Source organism: Mustelus asterias, unplaced genomic scaffold, assembly GCF_964213995.1.
Source record: "Mustelus asterias unplaced genomic scaffold, sMusAst1.hap1.1 HAP1_SCAFFOLD_2699, whole genome shotgun sequence".
In the NCBI taxonomy this organism is placed as follows: Eukaryota; Metazoa; Chordata; class Chondrichthyes; order Carcharhiniformes; family Triakidae; genus Mustelus; species Mustelus asterias.
In genome coordinates, this window is record NW_027592644.1 from 19,513 (window position 1) to 38,485 (window position 18,973).

Below are 18,973 nucleotides of genomic sequence, written 5' to 3' on the forward strand. Positions count from 1 at the left end.
GCTGTCACATTCTCACTGTCGCTGCTACTTCACTGAGTGCTGTCACATTCTCACTGTGTCTGCTACTTCACTGAGTGCTGTCACATTCTCGGTGTGTCTGCTACTTCACTGAGTGCTGTCACATTCTCGCTGTGTCTGCTACTTCACTGAGTGCTGTCACATTCTCACTGTGTCTGCTACTTCACTGAGTGCTGTCACATTCTCACTGTCGCTGCTACTTCACTGAGTGCTGTCACATTCTCACTGTGTCTGCTACTTCACTGAGTGCTGTCACATTCTCGGTGTGTCTGCTACTTCACTGAGTGCTGTCACATTCTCGGTGTGTCAGGCCTCACCTTCCTGATGATGCCCCTGGGCTGGTAGAAGTTGATGACGGGTTCGGTTGCTTTGTAATAAGTTTCCAGACGTTTTATGATGGTTTCTTCGTTGTCATCGGCGCGCCCGCTCGTCTTGCCCCGTCCCAGCAGCCGTTTGACCATCGTCTCCTTCCCAGCATCGACGTACAGGAGGAGAGTGGGAGGACCAATCTGTGAGGACAGAATCAAACACTCAGCTCAAGGACAGCTTTGTATTCACAGACTTCCTGATTGACTTTCTTTCTCCGTCTGGACTGAAATCTGAACCCTGGCTGTTTTTTCTTATTTACTGACTTGTACATCCTTTAAAGTTGGGAACAGAAGAATTTTCACTTTGTGTACCTCAGTGTCGAACACTCCCAGGACAGGTACAGCACGGGATTAGATACAGAGTAAAGCTCCCTCTACACTGTCCCCATCAAACACTCCCAGGACAGGTACAGCACGGGATTAGATACAGAGTAAAGCTCCCTCTACACTGTCCCCATCAAACACTCCCAGGACAGGTACAGTGCGGGGTTAGATACAGAGTAAAGCTCCCTCTACACTGTCCCACATCCAACACTCCCAGGACAGGTACAGTGCGGGATTAGATACAGAGTAAAGCTCCCTCTACACTGTCCCCATCAAACACTCCCAGGACAGGTACAGCACGGGATTAGATACAGAGTAAAGCTCCCTCTACACTGTCCCCCATCAAACACTCCCAGGACAGGTACAGCACGGGGTTAGATACAGAGTAAAGCTCCCTCTACACTGTCCCCATCAAACACTCCCAGGACAGGTACAGCACGGGATTAGATACAGAGTAAAGCTCCCTCTACACTGTCCCCCATCAAACACTCCCAGGACAGGTACAGCATGGGATTAGATACAGAGTAAAGCTCCCTCTACACTGACCCCATCAAACACTCCCAGGACAGGTACAGTGCGGGGTTAGATACAGAGTAAAGCTCCCTCTACACTGTCCCCATCAAACACTCCCAGGACAGGTACAGCACGGGGTTAGATACAGAGTAAAGCTCCCTCTACACTGTCCCCATCAAACACTCCCAGGACAGGTACAGTGCGGGGTTAGATACAGAGTAAAGCTCCCTCTACACTGTCCCCATCAAACACTCCCAGGACAGGTACAGCACGGGATTAGATACAGAGTAAAGCTCCCTCTACACTGCCCCCATCAAACACTCCCAGGACAGGTACAGCACGGGATTAGATACAGAGTAAAGCTCCCTCTACACTGTCCCACATCCAACACTCCCAGGACAGGTACAGCACGGGGTTAGATACAGAGTAAAGCTCCCTCTACACTGTCCCCATCAAACACTCCCAGGACAGGTACAGTGCGGGGTTAGATACAGAGTAAAGCTCCCTCTACACTGCCCCCATCAAACACTCCCAGGACAGGTACAGCACGGGATTAGATACAGAGTAAAGCTCCCTCTACACTGCCCCCATCAAACACTCCCAGGACAGGTACAGCACGGGGTTAGATACAGAGTAAAGCTCCCTCTACACTGCCCCCATCAAACACTCCCAGGACAGGTACAGCACGGGATTAGATACAGAGTAAAGCTCCCTCTACACTGTCCCACATCCAACACTCCCAGGACAGGTACAGCACGGGGTTAGATACAGAGTAAAGCTCACTGTACACTGTCCCCATCAAACACGATGTGGAGATGCTGGCGTTGGACGTTTGCGACCAAATAAACCTGTTGGACTGTAACCTGGTGTTGTTAAACTTCTTACCATCAAACCCTCCCAGGACAGGTACAGCACGGGGTTAGATATAGAGTAAAGGTCACTCCGCACTGCCCCCATCAAACACTCCCAGGACAGGTACAGCACGGGGTTAGATACAGAGTAAAGCTCCCTCTACACTGTCCCCATCAAACACTCCCAGGACAGGTACAGCACGGCGTTAGATACAGAGTAAAGCTCCCTCTACACTGTCCCCATCAAACACTCCCAGGACAGGTACAGCACGGGGTTAGATACAGAGTAAAGCTCCCTCTACACTGTTCCCTATCAAACACTCCCAGGACAGGTACAGCATGGGGTTAGATACAGAGTAAAGCTCCCTCTACACTGTCCCACATCCAACACTCCCAGGACAGGTTCAGCACGGGGTTAGATACAGAGTAAAGCTCCCTCTACACTGTCCCCATCAAACACTCACAGGACAGGTACAGTGCGGGGTTAGATACAGAGTAAAGCTCCCGCTACACTGTCCCCATCAAACACTCTCAGGACAGGTACAGCACAGGGTTAGATACAGAGTAAAGCTCGCTCTGCACTGTCCCCATCAAAACACTCCCAGGACAGGTACAGCACGGGGTGAGACACAGAGTAAAGCTCCCTCTACACTGTCCCCCATCAAACACTCCCAGGACAGGTACAGCATGGGGTTAGATACAGAGTAAAGCTCCCTCTACACTGTCCCACATCCAACACTCCCAGGACAGGTACAGCACGGGGTTAGATACAGAGTAAAGCTCCCTCTACACTGTCCCCATCAAACACGATGTGGAGATGCTGGCGTTGGACTTTTGCGACCAAATAAACCTGTTGGACTGTAACCTGGTGTTGTTAAACTTCTTACCATCAAACCCTCCCAGGACAGGTACAGCACGGGGTTAGATATAGAGTAAAGGTCACTCCGCACTGCTCCCTATCAAACACTCCCAGGACAGGTACAGCACGGGGTTAGATACAGAGTAAAGCTCCCTCTACACTGTCCCCATCAAGCACTCCCAGGACAGCTACAACATTGGGTTAGATACAGAGTAAAGCTCCCTCTACACTGTCCCCATCAAACATTCCCAGGACAGATACAGCACGGGGTTAGATACAGAGTAAAGCACCCTCTACACTGTCTCCATCAAACACTCCCAGGACAGGTACAGCACGGGGATAGATATAGAGTAAAGCTCCCTCTACACTGTCCCCATCAAACACTCCCAGGACAAGTACAGCACAGGGTTAGATACAGAGTAAAGCTCCCTCTACACTGTCCCCATCAAACACTCCCAGGACAGGTACAGCACGGGGTTAGATACAGAGTAAAGCACCCTCTCCACTGACCCCATCAAACACTCCCAGGACAGCTACAACATGGGGTTAGATACAGAGTAAAGCTCCCTCTACACTGTCCTCATCAAACACTCACAGGACAGGTACAGCACGGGATTAGATACAGAGTAAAGCTCCCTCTACACTGTACCCATCAAGCACTCCCAGGACAGGTACAGCACGGGGTTAGATACAGAGTAAAACACCCTCTACGCTGACCCCATCAAACACTCCCAGGACAGGTACAACATGGGGTTAAATACAGAGTAAAGCTCCCTCTACACTGTCCCCATCAAACATTCCCAGAACAGGTACAGCACGGGGTTAGAATCAGAGTAAAGCTCCCTCTACACTATCCCCATCAAGCACTCCCAGGACAGGTACAGCACAGGGTTAGATACAGAGTAAAGCTCCCTCTACACTGTCCCCATCAAGCACTCCCAGGACAGGTACAGCACAGGGTTAGATACAGAGTAAAGCTCCCTCTACACTGTCCCCATCAAACACTCCCAGGACAGGTACAGCACGGGGTTAGATACAGAGTAAAGTTTCCTCTACACTGTCCCCATCAAACACTCCCAGGACAGGTTCAGCACGGGGTTCGATACAGAGTAAAGCTCCCTCTACACTGTCCCCATCAAACATTCCCAGGACAGGTACAGTACAGGGTTAGATACAGAGTTAAGCTGCCTCTACTCTGTCCCCATCAAACACTCCCAGGAAAGGAACAGCATGGGGTTAGATATAGAGTAAAGCTCCCTCGACACTGTCCCCATCAAACACTCCCAGGACAGGAACAACACGGGGTTAGATACAGGGTAAAACTCCCTCTACACTGTCCCCATCAAACACTCCCAGGACAGGTACAGCACGGGGTTAGATGCAGGGTAAAACTCCCTCTACACTGACCCCATCAAACACTCCCAGGACAGGTACAGCACGGGGTTAGATACAGAGTAAAGTTTCCTCTACACTGTCCCCATCAAACACTCCCAGGACAGGTACAGCACGGGGTTAGATACCCAGTAAAGCTCCCTCTACACTGCCCCCCATCAAACACTCCCAGGACAGGTACAGCACGGGGTTAGATACAGAGTAAAGTTTCCTCTACACTGTCCCCATCAAACACTCCCAGGACAGGTACAGCACGGGGTTAGATACCCAGTAAAGCTCCCTATACACTGTCCCACATCAAACACTCCCAAGACAGGAACAACACGGGGTTAGATACAGGGTAAAACTCCCTCTACACTGTCCCCATCAAACACTCCCAGGACAGGTACAGCACGGGGTTAGATACAGAGTAAAGTTTCCTCTACACTGTCCCCATCAAACACTCCCAGGACAGGTACAGCACGGGGTTAGATACCCAGTAAAGCTCCCTCTACACTGTCCCACATCAAACACTCCCAGGACAGGAACAACACGGGGTTAGATACAGAGTAAAGCTCCCTCTACACTGTCCCCATCAAACACTCCCAGGACAGGTACAGCACGGGGTTAGATACAGAGTAAAACTCCCTCTACACTGTCCCCCATCAAACTCTCCCAGGACAGGTACAGCACGGGGTTAGATACAGAGTAAAACTCCCTCTACACTGTCCCCCATCAAACTCTCCCAGGACAGGTACAGCACGGGGTTAGATACAGAGTAAAACTCCCTCTACACTGTCTGCATCAAACACATATTTGTATTTTGTACAAACTGTAGCCGCTTAATAACACGGGATAAAACACATTGACACACATTCAACTGGAGCAAGATGAATAAAGGAGACATTTCTACTCGTGAGGAGGCCAATGCCATGACAGAAATAGATACGATGGTCACCAATAAATCCAATCGGAAAGTCAGGAGAAAACATCTTTCCCACTGAGGGGTGGAAACTTGGGATCAGGTGAATAAGAACAATGCATTCACAGGGAAGCCGGATAAGAATGATGACAGGGTATATAGAATCATAGAATCCCTTCAGGACAGAACGAGACCATTCGGCCCATCGAATCTGTACTTACCACAATCCCACCAGGCCCTATCCCCATAATCCCACACATTTACCCTGCTGACCTCCCTGACAGTAGGGGCAATTTAGCATGGCCAATCAACCTAACCCGCACATCTTTGGACTGTGGGAGGAAACCGGAGCACCCAGAGGAAACCCACACAGACACGAGGAGAATGTGCAAACTCCACACAGACAGTGACCCGAGCCGGGAATCGAACCCGGGACCCTGGAGCTGTGAAGCAGCAGTGCTAACCACTGTGCTACCGCCGTCTTAGAGAGACAAGACACCACAATTGATTATAACTGTAAATGTAGTAAAGGATGATGGGGGGGATCTCAATGAAACTTACAGAATACGCACGGTGGCACAGTGGTTAGCACTGGAGCCTCACAGCGCCAGGGACCTGGGTTCGATTCCCAGCTAGGGTCACCGTCTGGGTGGAGTTTGCACATTCTCCCCGTGTCTGCGTGGGTTTCCTCCGGGTGCTCCGGTTTCCTCCCACAGTCCAAAGATGTGCGGGTTAGGTTGATTGGCTATGCTAAAATTGCCCCTTAGTGTCCTGAGATGCGTAGGTTAGAGGGATTAGCGGGTAAATATGCGGGGATAGGGCCTGGGTGGGATTGTGGTCGGTGCAAACTCGATGGGCCCAATGGCCTCTTTCTGCACTGTAGGGTTTCTATGATTCTATGATTCTACAGCGCCAGGGACCCGGGTTTGAATCCCGGCTTGGGTCACAGTCTGTGTGGAGTTTGCACATTCTCCTGGTGTCTGCGTGGGTTTCCTCCGGGTGCTCCGGTTTCCTCCCACAGGCCAAAGATGTGCGGGTTAGGTAGACTGACCGTGCTAAATTATGCCATAGTGTCGGGGGGACTAGCTGGGGTAAATGCATGGGGTTATGGGGATTGGGTGGGATTATGATCGGCGCAGACTCGATGGGCCGAATGGCCTCCTTCTGCACTGTGGGAATTCTATAATACTGAGAGGTCTAGATAGAGTGTACATGGGAGAAGATGTTTCCATTAGTCGGAGAGACTAGGATCTGAGGGCACAGCCTCAGAGTAGATCCGAGATGAGGAGGAATTTCTTCAGCCAGAGAGTGGTGAATCTATGGAATTCATTGCCACAGAGGGCTGTGGAGGCCAGGTCATTGAGTGCATTTAAGACAGAGATAGATGGATTCTTGATTGGGAAGGGGATCGAGGGTTATGGGGGAAAAGTGGGAGAAGGGGTTGAGAAACTTGTCAGCCATGGTCGAATGGCGGAGCAGACTCGATGGGCCGAATGGCCTAATTCTGCTCCTGTATCTTATGGTAAAGTCGCCATTGTCCCAGATGACCATAGGCTGCTCTCTCACTCAAAGTGGGGGACTGGTGTTGATTTAACCCGAGGATCACCACATCTCAGAGGTAAGGAGCAAGGTTGAGAAGGCGGGGCCTTCATGAATAACCTCAGCCGGTGCGGGAATTGAACCTGCGCTGTTAGCATCGCTCTGCATCACGAAGCAGCCGTCCGGCCAACTGAGATAAACAGCCAGGGAGGCTGTTCCAGGCTGCCTAGGGCTTCAAACACTTGTACCAAGTTTGTCTTTATCAATAAATACCCTTTGTTCCTAATTAAGACTTTAAATTGTGACAGTACGAGCGATGAATTTTATCCAGCTCGATGGGAATGAGAATGCATCGAAGACTGTAGCTAATGTGAGTATATGCGTCGAGTCAGAGTTCCACGATGCAATCCTGACCGGGCTGCAAGGTTTATAAAGCTATTACTGGATCCACGTGGGATACTTTGATGAACATATGAGTCGAGGGGAGGGAGAGCTGTGTATGTGTGTGGAGGCACCTGACCTCCCGCGTGTTCGCAGGCCTGTAATAGAAATGTTTATTACAAGCCGGTGTCAGTTTACGCTGTTTATTTTCACAGCTGAATCACTCCCTCCCCTCAGGCAGATGTACGATCTCCACAGCCGCACCCTGAATTTCCACAAAATCCAACACCCCACCTGTCTAAAACGTCCCAATTAAAAAATATGACGGAATTTGTACTTTATCACAGCAACGGCCAAATTAAAATGGAAAGGCACACGGCCAGAAATACAAAAGGAGAGGAAATATTCTGAGTTAACCCTTCACCAGTCGCTACTGGGGAGGCGACGGCCTAGTGACATTATCGCTAGACTATTAATCCAGAAACTCAGCTAATGTTCCGGGGTCCCGGGTTCGAATCCCACCACGGCAGATGGTGGAATTAGAATTCGATTAAAAAATATCTGGAATTAAGAATCGACTGATGACCGTGAAACCATTGTCGGAAAAACTCATCTGGTTCACTCATGTCCTTGAGGGAAGGAAATCTGCCGTCCTTACCTGGTCTGGCCTACATGTGACTCCAGAGCCACAGCAATGTGGTTGACTCTCAACTGCCCTCCAAGGGCAACTAGGGATGGGCAATAAATGCCGGTCAGCCAGCGACGCCCATGTCCCATGAATGAATTAAACAAACCTCCAAACAGCCACCCCTTGTCACTCAGGCTTAACCGGGTGACTGATCTGATCTTGCCCAAAGTCAAACTGATCTTCGATGAGTCTGACAGAGCAGCTTACTTCACTCACTTTGGTTAATGTCCGAACATGATTAACCCAGGTGGAGAAAATCGATGTGAAAATTTCCATCAGCTCCCCTGCACTCTCAAAGCAACTCATCCTGAACAAGGGAATTTTTCTGATGAGTGAGCACAGACAGGGGAGAACGCAAAGGACTTGAGTGTTAATAATCCTTTGTGACTTTGATTATTGAGTACAAAGGAAATTCTCTCATTATTCTGCAGATGATTCACAAAGACCACAGCACAGCCCGATAAAGACGTCTTTTGTCAGGGTTGCAGGATTTGTTCTCCAGCTGCTGTGGTATTTAGACTCTTATATCTCCCCCAGCGAGTTGTTGGTGAGGCTGGTCTTGGGCTATGGGATAAGGCACTTCCACCAATGTCCAGTCAGGCTTTGACGTTGTCATTGACTGACCCAATCATGTCATAGAATCCCAACAGTGCAGAAAGAGGCCATTCGGCCCATCGAGCCCGCACCAAAAGAGCATCCCCTCTCACCCTATCCCCCATAACCCTGCACATTTATCATGGCCAATCCACCTAACCTGCACATCTTTGGATGCTAAGAGGCAATTTAGCATGGTTAATCCACCTAACCTACATGTCCTTGGACACTAATGGGCAATTTAGCATGGCCAATCCCCCTAACCTGCACATCGTTGGACTCTAACAGACAATTTAGCATGGCCAATCCCCCTAACCTGCACATCGTTGGACTCTAACAGACAATTTAGCACAGCCAATCCACCTAACCTACGTGTCTTTGTCAATCTTCAGAACTGAATCCACAGCGCACATATTACACTGTCACCCAAAGTCCAAATTATCTCTCAACTGCTTCAGAATTTACATTCCTCAATCCAATCCCAAATACAAGGAAAAACTTTCCCGCCTCTTCCACATAGAGATTCTTTCATTCATTAGCGGGACATGGGTGTCGCTGGCTGGCCAGCATTTATTACCCATCCCTAGTTGCCTTTGGAGGGCAGTTGAGAGTCACCCACATTGCTGTGGCTCTGGAGTCACATGTAGGCCAGACCAGGTAAGGACGGCAGATTTCCTTCCCTAAAGGACATTAGTGAACCAGATGGGTTTTTCCGACAATCGACAATGATTTCATGCTCATCAGTAGATTCTTAGTTCCAGATATTTTTTATTGAATTCTAATTTCACCATCTGCCGTGGTGGGATTCGAACCCGGGTCCCCAGAACATTAGCTGAGTTTCTGGATTAATAGTCTAGCGATAATACCACTAGGCCATTGCCCCGGCTCATTTGGGTCCAGCAAATTACAGTTTAAGAGCGTCCAAGTTGTTAAATCTGAAGTTTGGATGCAGAGCATCTGCAGGCTATTCATCCAAGGCAGGCATCACAACAGAGCTCGCTCAATAGCAGCGAGAGGAGGAAACAGGGTGTGTCTGGGGAAGGGCACAGTGATGCCTTGTGACTAATCTAGTCAGGCAGTGCAAGGTGACACTCACTTGGCTTCAAGCCCAGCAAAGGAGGAAGGGGGGAGAACTTGAATTTTCGTAATCGCAGGCCAGCCCAGCTGTGCTCCACGGCCAATTTAAACATTTTTCAGGTGTAGTCATTGCTGTCATGTGGGAAACACAGCAGCCAATTTGTGCACAGCAAGATCCCACAGACAGACGTGTCACAATGGGCCGGATTTGCAGCTGTGATCATGGTGAAACTGCCAGCATCCCTCGGGTTGCAATTACGAAACTGACAGCAAGGACCTTGGGGTCCGGGTCCATAGGACTCTTAAATCGGCCTCGCAGGTGGAGGATGCGGTCAAGAAGGCGTACGGCGTACTGGCCTTCATTAATCGAGGGATTGAGTTTAGGAGTCGGGAGATAATGCTGCAGCTTTATAGGACCCTGGTTAGACCCCACTTGGAGTACTGCGCGCAGTTCTGGTCACCTCATTACAGGAAAGATGTTGAAGCCATTGAAAGGGTGCAGAGGAGATTTACAAGGATGTTGCCTGGATTGGGGGGCATGCCTTATGAGGATAGGTTGAGGGAGCTTGGTCTCTTCTCCCTGGAGAGACGAAGGATGAGAGGTGACCTGATAGAGGTTTACAAGATGTTGAGAGGTCTGGATAGGGTAGACTCTCAGAGGCTATTTCCAAGGGCTGAAATGGTTGCTACGAGAGGACACAGGTTTAAGGTGCTGGGGGGTAGGTACAGAGGAGATGTCAGGGGTAAGTTTTTCACTCAGAGGGTGGTGGGTGAGTGGAATCGGCTGACGTCGGTGGTGGTGGAGGCAAACTCGTTGGGGTCTTTTAAGAGACTTCTGGATGAGTACATGGGATTTAATGGGATTGAGGGCTATAGATAGGCCTAGAGGTAGGGATATGATCAGCGCAACTTGTGGGCCGAAGGGCCTGTTTGTGCTGTGGCTTTCTATGTTCTATGTTCTAACATCTGGCATTTGCGTACGCCCAGTGAGACCAGGACATTCCGGAATTCCGGCCGGCGATTCCCTACGTTCGCTCAGGGTGCGAGATTTTACGGCGTTGCTCGGGCGAGATCGTAAAATCCCACCTGAGGGATTCCCGTTCTGGGGAATCTCGCCCACCTCGATTCCAGGACGGGCAAGGTGGTAGGGTTTCGGCCAGGGTGCGGCCATTTAATCTCTCAGTGTGAATGCACTTGAATTAGTGGGAACTTCCATTCTTACACTATTACTGTCGCTGTGGAAAACCGTGAGAAAGTTAAGACGTGTTGAATGAGGTGGAACCGGGGTTTTAAACTGTTTAACTAAATCGTGATTGCTGCCAGATAACCTCTCTTGCCCTGAAAGATAATTCTGTACTTGTGGAGTATAAATTAGCTTCATGTCTGTGAGGATACTTCAACATGCAACATAGAAAGCATTCTTTCTGGTTGTATCACAGCTTGGTATGGCTCCTGCTCTGCCCAAGACCGCAAGGAACTACAAAGGGTTGTGAATGTAGCCCAGTCCATCACTCAAACCAGCCTCCCATCCATTGACTCTGTCTATACTTCCCGCTGCCTCGGAAAAGCAGCCAGCATAATTAAGGACCCCACACACCCCGGACATTCTCTCTTCCACCTTCTTCCGTCAGGAAAAAGATACAAAAGTCTGAGGTCATGTACCAACCGACTCAAGAACAGCTTCCTCCCTGCTGCTGTCAGACTTTTGAATAGGCCTATCATATATTAAGTTGATCTTTCTCTACACCCTAGCTATAACTGTAATGCTATATTCGACACCTTCTCCCCTATGTACTCTATGTACAGTATGCTTTGTCTGTATAGCGCACATGAAACAATATTTTTCACTGTATCCAATACACGTGACAATAATAAATCAAATGGTGATTTGCTGTTTAACGAGGTAAGTACAGTTGGAGCTGGAATCAAGTTAATGCAGAGACAGGGGAAATCCGTGCCGCAGAGACTGCCAGTTCTTTATGGGCAGCTTTCTCAGAGGCTGGTGGCAAATGCCATCACTTCATCACTAGGGCGGCACAGTGGTTAGCACTGCTGCCTCACAGCGCCAGGGACCTGGGTTCAATTCATAGCTTGGGTCACTGTTGTTTCTTCAGAAGGAACTCTTCGGAATGCAGCGAATGAAAATACAACAAAACTTACTCCAACTTATAAATCAAAGAAAGGGTTTAATAAAGAAACATCATTACTCCAAACTTGGGGCCTTCCCCTGGGCCATTCCAAACTCCCGCAATTCTACATATTTCCTTATTTATAGTGAATTAGTTGGTCAGCTGACTATTACATCACTCTGTAATTGGTCCCATGTTTTACTGGGTCACCTGATCCTTACAACTTGTTCCCATTGGTCACATTACATCCAATACAAATTTGTCACCGGTTACATTCTAACAACTGTCTGTGCGGAGTCTGCGCGTTCTCCCCGTGTCTGCGTGGGTTTCCTCCGGGTGCTCTGGTTTCCTCCCACGGTCTGAGAGACGTGCTGGTTTAGGTGCATTGACCCGAACAGGTGCTGGAGTGTGGTGACTAGAGGAATTTCACAGTAACTTCATTGCTGTGTTAATGTAAGCCTACTTGTGACACTAATAAATCAACTTCAAACTAAATGCAAACTCTGGGCCAATGGCCAAAAGGTGATGTGGGTTGAGGGATAAACATTGGCCGGGAATTGGGGGTGGAGCGGGGAGGGCTCCCGTGCTCCTCTCCGAATGATGTGGTGGGATCATTTAGTTTCAAAGAAGAAGCAGACAGTGTTTCGGGTGGTCTGCCTCTAATGCCCTCCCCCCCCCCTCCCCACCCCGCTCCACCCCACCCCCTCCCCCCCACAGGCCACAAAACCACATACCAGTTTCTCAAATTCTTCTCCTTGTTTCACTTCCCGGGGGTAGCCATCGATTAAGAATCCCTTCGAGACAGCGGCCTTGGCAATCATCGCCTCCTTCAGCATTCCCAGGATCGTTTCCTGAAGGAATGAGGGGGGAACGGGTCAGTGTGCAGCAACAGGGGGGTTTGAAATAAACCTGCACGCTATCCAAGATGCACCAGCAAACTATTCAACACAGGAATGGTAAGACAGAATGCCACAACTCACACAAAACTGAAATTATAAACAGGACATCATGCGGCCTGCAAGAGCGTGTGTGTATGCACGTATATACATGTGTGTGGTGTGTGTGCGTGTGTGATGCATCTGCAAGCGTACACGCATGTGTGTGTATGTGTACAGACATGTGGTATGTGTGTCCGGTGTGTCTGCATGTGTACACACGTGTGTCTGCATGTGTACACACGTGTGTGTGCATGTGTGTGGTGTGTGCGCGTGTGAGCAAGTGTGTGTGGTGTGCATGCATGCGTACATGCATGTTAATTGTGTCTGCATGTGTGCGGTGAGCAAGAATGAGCGAGTGTGTGTGTCTTGAGTGTACGTGAGTGCATGTATCTGCACGCGTATACATGTGTGTGTGCGTATGGGTGTGTGCGTGGGGTGTGTGAGCAAGTGTGTGAGTGTACATGTGAGTGAATGTGTGAAGTGTGTGCGCACACATACATGCGTGTGTACGTGCAGCGTGTGTGAGCGAGTATATATGAGTGTACAAGTGTGTGTGCATGTGTTAACTGTGGTCAAAGCTCATTTCCCTTTTGTGCTCAAGTTCATGAGCTGGGAGCTCAGTAAGATTACGTTGAAAGATGTTGAATTTTGCCCCAGCTGTCACAGGCAGTAATGAGCAGCTCCTTGCGTTCTGAGAATATTGAAGGCAGGGCTGGGATTTGGGGAGTGATTATTGTCCCCACAATTTACTCAAAACACAAATCATTGCTGCATTAAGAGCAATGAGAGTTTTTAATTGTGGATTTAGTGTAACTGGGGAGAAACTGTAACAGGCGCGTCAGTAACCAGGGGACACGGATTGAAGATATTGCTAAAAATAAACTGTGGACAGGGAAATTTGGAGATTTAAAAAAAAATTATGCAGCAAGTTGCTGCGATCTGGAATTGACTGCCTGACAGGGAGACGGAAACAGGTTCAACGGCAATTTTATGAAGAAAATTAGATAAATACTTAAAAAGAAGAAATGTGCAGAGTTATAGGGGAGAAATAAGACTGGTTGCGTGCGACTAATTGGACAGCTTTCAAAGGGCTGGCAGGGGCATGATGGGCTGAATGACCTCCTGTTCTGGATGATTCTATGAAAAAGGTAAGCAGAAAAAAATACAATAACACAGAAGCTGCTCTCACTGCTCCAGATCCAAAAGTGAAGACCAAACACACAGAATCAACTGAAGCTTCAAGAGGCTGAGCAAAGTGTTTAAGGTGTTATCACCTGGTTCGCGATGGCACAGTGGTTAGCACTGCTGCCTCACATCGCCAGGGACCTGGGTTCGATTCCTGGCTTGGGTCACTGTGTGAAGTCTGCACATTCTCCCCGTGTCCAAAGATGTGCGGGTTAGGTTGATTGGCCAGGTTAAAAATTGTCCCTTAGAGTCCTGGGATGCGTAGGTTAGAGGGATTAGCGGGTAAAATATGTGGGGGTAGGGCCTGGGTGGGATTGTGGTCGGTGCAGACTCGATGGGCCGAATGGCCTCCTTCTGCACTGTAGGGTTTCTATGTCTGCCTGGGTTTCCTCCCACAGTCCAAAGATGTGTGGGTTGGCCATGCTAAATTGCCCCTGAGTGTCAGTGGGACTAGCAGGGTAAATACATGGGGTTATGGGGATAGGGCCTGGGTGGGATTGTGGTCGGTGCAGACTCGATGGGCTGAATGGCCTCCTTCTGCACTGGAGGATTCTATGATTCTCTATGAACATATAGAATACAAAGTGTTTAAGGTGTCAGTGTATAGAAATATTCGGCGTGTATTAAATGAATTTAATCTTATTCATGGGGTCACGGTTGGTGAACAAGTCAGGTTTCAATCTTGCGACCCACTGAGGTGAAGGGGGGGGCCACTCGCTAGCCGATGTTGCCCATCACTGCTGTAGAGGCTGGATCATTAGCTATGTTGAAGGCTGAGATAGACAGATTTTTAAGCAGCAAGGGAATTGAAGATTATGGGGACGAGGCGGGAAAGTGGAGTTGAGGATTGTCACATGAGATTAGTCATGAACTCATTGAATAGTGCAGCTGATTCGATGGGCCGAATGGCCTACTTCTTTCTTTCACCTCAGATAAATGGGGAGGACTGGGGGGAGGTGGGAGGGGGGAAAGGGGGAGGGAGGAGAGGAGGGTGCTTACTGTGGTTCATCTTACCAGAGGTACGAGACCCCCTCCCTCCATAATCTTCTGGAAGTTCTTTCCTCTCTCTGACCCGGAATCGACCTCTGCCCTCAGCAGGTCTCCAGTGGACAGGTGAGTGTAGCCATATTTATGCACGATCTTCTCACACTGAGTTCCCTTGCCGGATCCCGGGCCACCTATTTGTGAATGAAACGAGAAACTGCGTTACCAAGGCAATGCCAGGACACCCTAGAAAGACCCATAAGTCTGACAATGGGTCATCCCGACTCTAAACGTTGGCTCGGTTTCTCTCTCCACAGATGCTGTCAGACCTGCTGAGATTTCCCAGCACTTTCTGTTTTTGTTTCAGGTTCCAGTATTTTGCTTTTAGACCCATAAATCTGCCTCAACGTTGTGCTTTCAATTCATTCCAACATAAACATTAAAACTTTCATTATAAACGCAATTCATATTTTCCAGAAAATTTTTTAAGTTTATCATAAGTGTCACAAGTTGGTTTACATTAACACTGCAATGGAGTTACTGTGAAAATCCCCGAGTCGCCACACTCCGGCACCTGTTCGGGTACACGGAGGGAGAATTTAGCACGGCCAATGCACCTAACCAGCACATCTTTCAGAATGTGGGAGGAAACCGGAGCACCCGGAGGAAACCCACCGGGAGAACATGTAGACTCCGAACAGTGTCCCCAAGCCGGGAATCGAACCCGGGTCCCTGGCGCTGTGAGGCAGCAGTGCTAACCGCTGGGCCACCGTGCCGCCCAGTATTTACCCTGAAGTATTTACCCTGTCCAATCGCCTGACCTCGTGCCTTTCTTCATACATGGGCCCAGGCGGCGAGTGTTAATAGACTGTAACACGCACACGTATGTGCACTTTTTAAACACATGCCAATTCACATGACGGCAGCACCAGGCCAGGCTGTGATGCACCCACTGTTGATAATAACAATAAAAGCCTGTTAATGTTGACTGGTCAGGCTCGCTGACCTTCGCCAGCTACGATGACAATAAAGGGCTCAGGAGGAGGAGGCCATTCGAGCCTGCTCCACCATTTAATAATGGCTGATCTCGTAGTGGTTTCAGCTCCACTTTCCTGTCTTCCCCCTGTTCATCAGCAGGAGGCACTCTTCAGTTAGAGGCAATGAAATGAAACAAAACTTACCCCAACAGATAAATCAAAGAAAAAGTTTTAGTGAAGAAACTTCATTACTCCAACACTTGAGGCCTCACCCTGGGCCATTCCACGCTCTCCACAATTCCCAACAGGTTCTTATTTATACTGAGTCACCTTATCATCACATCATTTTGTCATTGGTTACATCGCTTACGGGGTCAGCTGACCCTTACAGCTTCTTACCATTGGTCACACCACAATAGATCCAATGTTATCATTGGTTACAATCTAACACTCCCTCCCTGGCCCCCCGCCTCCCCCCTCCCTGGCCCCCGCCTTCCCCCCCCCCCCCCCCCCCCATAACCCTTGACTCCCTTCTCTGTCAAAAATCTATCGAATTCCACCTTAAATAAACCCAGCCCCCATTGCCACAGCAGATACACAGTGACAGAATTCCGGCCTGGACACACACTCCGGATTGACCCTCAGGCGGTCACTGACAGAACTGAGGAACTCCGGATGAAAAGTTCCCGGATTGGGGAACTTCACCCATGGGCTGAACAAATCTCCGGCTAAAGGAACTGAAAATATATCAGACAGTCGGAAAAGAATATCCTAGATGAAAGTCTGTGACCCGAGATGAACATGCTGCTTCTGGTGATGGGAGATTTCTGTGCTATTAAATCAGGAAGTACAGAGGGAACTCTGTGTCCACACGTGAGGGCAAAGTGGACCATGATGCTGTAAATAAATCATATTCGTTGAAAAAAGTTTCATATTCCCAGCAGAAGGACTGGTCCAAAGACATAAATGAGAATTATTCATGAAATAAATTAGGGCGGCACAGTGGTTAGCACTGCTGCCTCACAGCGCCAGGGACCCGGGTTCAATTCCGGCCTTGGGTCACTGTCTGTGTGGAGTTTGCACGCTCTCCCCGTGTCTGCGTGGGTTTCCTCCGGGTGCTCCGATTTCCTCCCACAGTCCAAAGCTGTGCGGGTTAGGTGGATTGGCCATTGCTAAATTGCCCCTTAGTGTCAGGGGGACTAGCTGGGGAAAACACATGGGGTTTTGAGAATAGGGCCTGGGTGGGATTGTGGTCGGTCAGACTCGATGGGCCGAACGGCCTCTTTCTGCACTGTAGAGATTCTATGATTCTATGAGTGAAGAATCCATTCTGTTAGAACTAGAATTTTGAGGGAAGTTCCATTCTTTTCCCCGCTGAGACATCCTGCAGAATGGTGGTTTTGTTGACCTTGCAGCAACCGGAGTTGCCATCACAGCCGGCTTCACAGACATCTGTCCCCAGTGTGCCAAAGCCAGCACCAGCCCACGGGGTACTATAATCTGTTTGTTTGGGGGTCAGAAGCAAGGACTGATGGAGATTCTTGTTTCACAGGAACAATAATGGTCAATAAACCTCCCAGTTCAAATCAGGGACCTGACAGAGGACCAGAGTATCCAGTGTGAAAAAAAACAAAGAATGGTCAGTCCAATCATCGCTGGCTCAAAATCCTGGAACTCCCGGCTGAACGGGCAGTTTGAGAAGAAAACTCACCACCGTCTCCTCAATGTGCACTTTCTCTACACCCAAGCTATGACTTTAACACTCCATTCTGCACCCTCTCCTTTCCTTCTCTATGAACGGCATACCTTGTCATAGAGTCAGAGTCATAGAGGTCTACAGCATGGAAACAGGCCCTTCGGCCCAACTTGTCCATGCCGCCCTTTTTTTAACCACTAAGCTAATCACAATTGCCCGCATTTGCCCCATATCCCTCTATACCCATCGTACCCATGTAACTATCTAAACACTTTTTAAAAGACAAAATTGTACCCGCCTCTACTACTACCTCTGGCAGCTCGTTCCAGACACTCACCACCCTCTGTGTGAAAAAATTGCCCCTCTGGACCCTTTTGTATCTCTCCCCTCTCACCTGAAACCCTATGTCCTCTAGTTTTAGACTCCCCTACCTTTGGCAAAAGATATTGACTATCTCGCTGATCTGTGCCCCTCATTATTTTATAGATCACTATAAGATCACCGCACAGCCTCCTACGCTCCAGAGAAAAAAGTCTCAGTCTATCCAGCCTCTCCTTATAACTCAAACCATCAAGTCCCGGTAGCATCCTAGTAAATCTTTTCTGCACTCTTTCTAGTTTAATAATATCCTTTTTACAATAGGGTGACCAGAACTGTACACAGTACAGTTGTCTGTATAGTGAGCAAGAAACAATACTTTTCACTGTATACTAATACATGTGACAATAATAAATCAAATCAAACTGAGGGTCAAACACCAGACACCAGCCTTGCCAACAGCGTCCCACAGAATGAACAACAAAACTCACCAGTGCCAAATGGGCGCTGTGGCACAGGCTTCCCTGGGGAACTGGTCATCTTGGGACAAGATGGCGGGGGACCGTGGCAACTTCTTGCGAGCTGTCCCCAGCAGACCCTCTAATTCTATCTTTTGCTCTTTTTCTAAGCTTTTAAAACTCTAACTCTTAGAAACTCTCTAACAATGCTCTTTTTAAGCTGATCTTTCTCTACACCCTAGCTATGGCTGTAACACTACATTCTGCACTCTCGCCTTTCCTTCTCCCCTATGTACTCTATGAACAGTGTGCTTTCTAAAAATTCATTCGTGAGCCGTGGGCGTCGCTGGTTGGCCAGCATTTGTTGCCCATCCCTAGATACCCAAGGGCAGTTGAGAGTCAACCACATTGCTGTGGCTCTGGAGTCACATGTAGGCCAGACCAGGTAAGGACGGCAGATTTCCTTCTCTAAAGGACATTAGTGAACCTTTGTCTGTATAGCGTGCAAGAAACAATGCTTTTCACTGTATACTAACACATGTGACAATAATAAATCAAATCAAATCAGGAGTAGGAAATCTTAGTGGAGTTTATTGAGGGAAATTTCAAATATTAGAAGAAAAAAGGCTTGAGAGATGCAGAAACCCGAGGGAGGCCAAATCGCAGAAGCTGACTAAACAAATACAAAGAGGTGGCTGGAGTCTTGGACTCGAGTGATTGGAGCCACAGTGAATGGCTGAGGGCAGCTGTCCCATAGAACCATAGAAAATTACAGCTCAGAAA

The 18,973-nt window shown here is 48.8% G+C and overlaps 1 protein-coding gene across 1 annotated transcript; it reads right to left on the minus strand.

The window, feature by feature from the left end:
- Window positions 1–335: 335 nt before the first annotated feature.
- ak1 (adenylate kinase 1) lies at window positions 336–18,272 on the minus strand (the record flags this gene model as incomplete). Its single annotated transcript, XM_078207768.1, has 4 exons — window positions 18,224–18,272; window positions 14,772–14,935; window positions 12,369–12,485; window positions 336–527 (listed from the first exon to the last, which is right to left on the minus strand). Coding segments are annotated over exons 1-4 (522 nt in total), but the record flags the coding sequence as incomplete, so codon positions are not given.
- Between the last annotated feature and the right edge of the window lie 701 nt (window positions 18,273–18,973).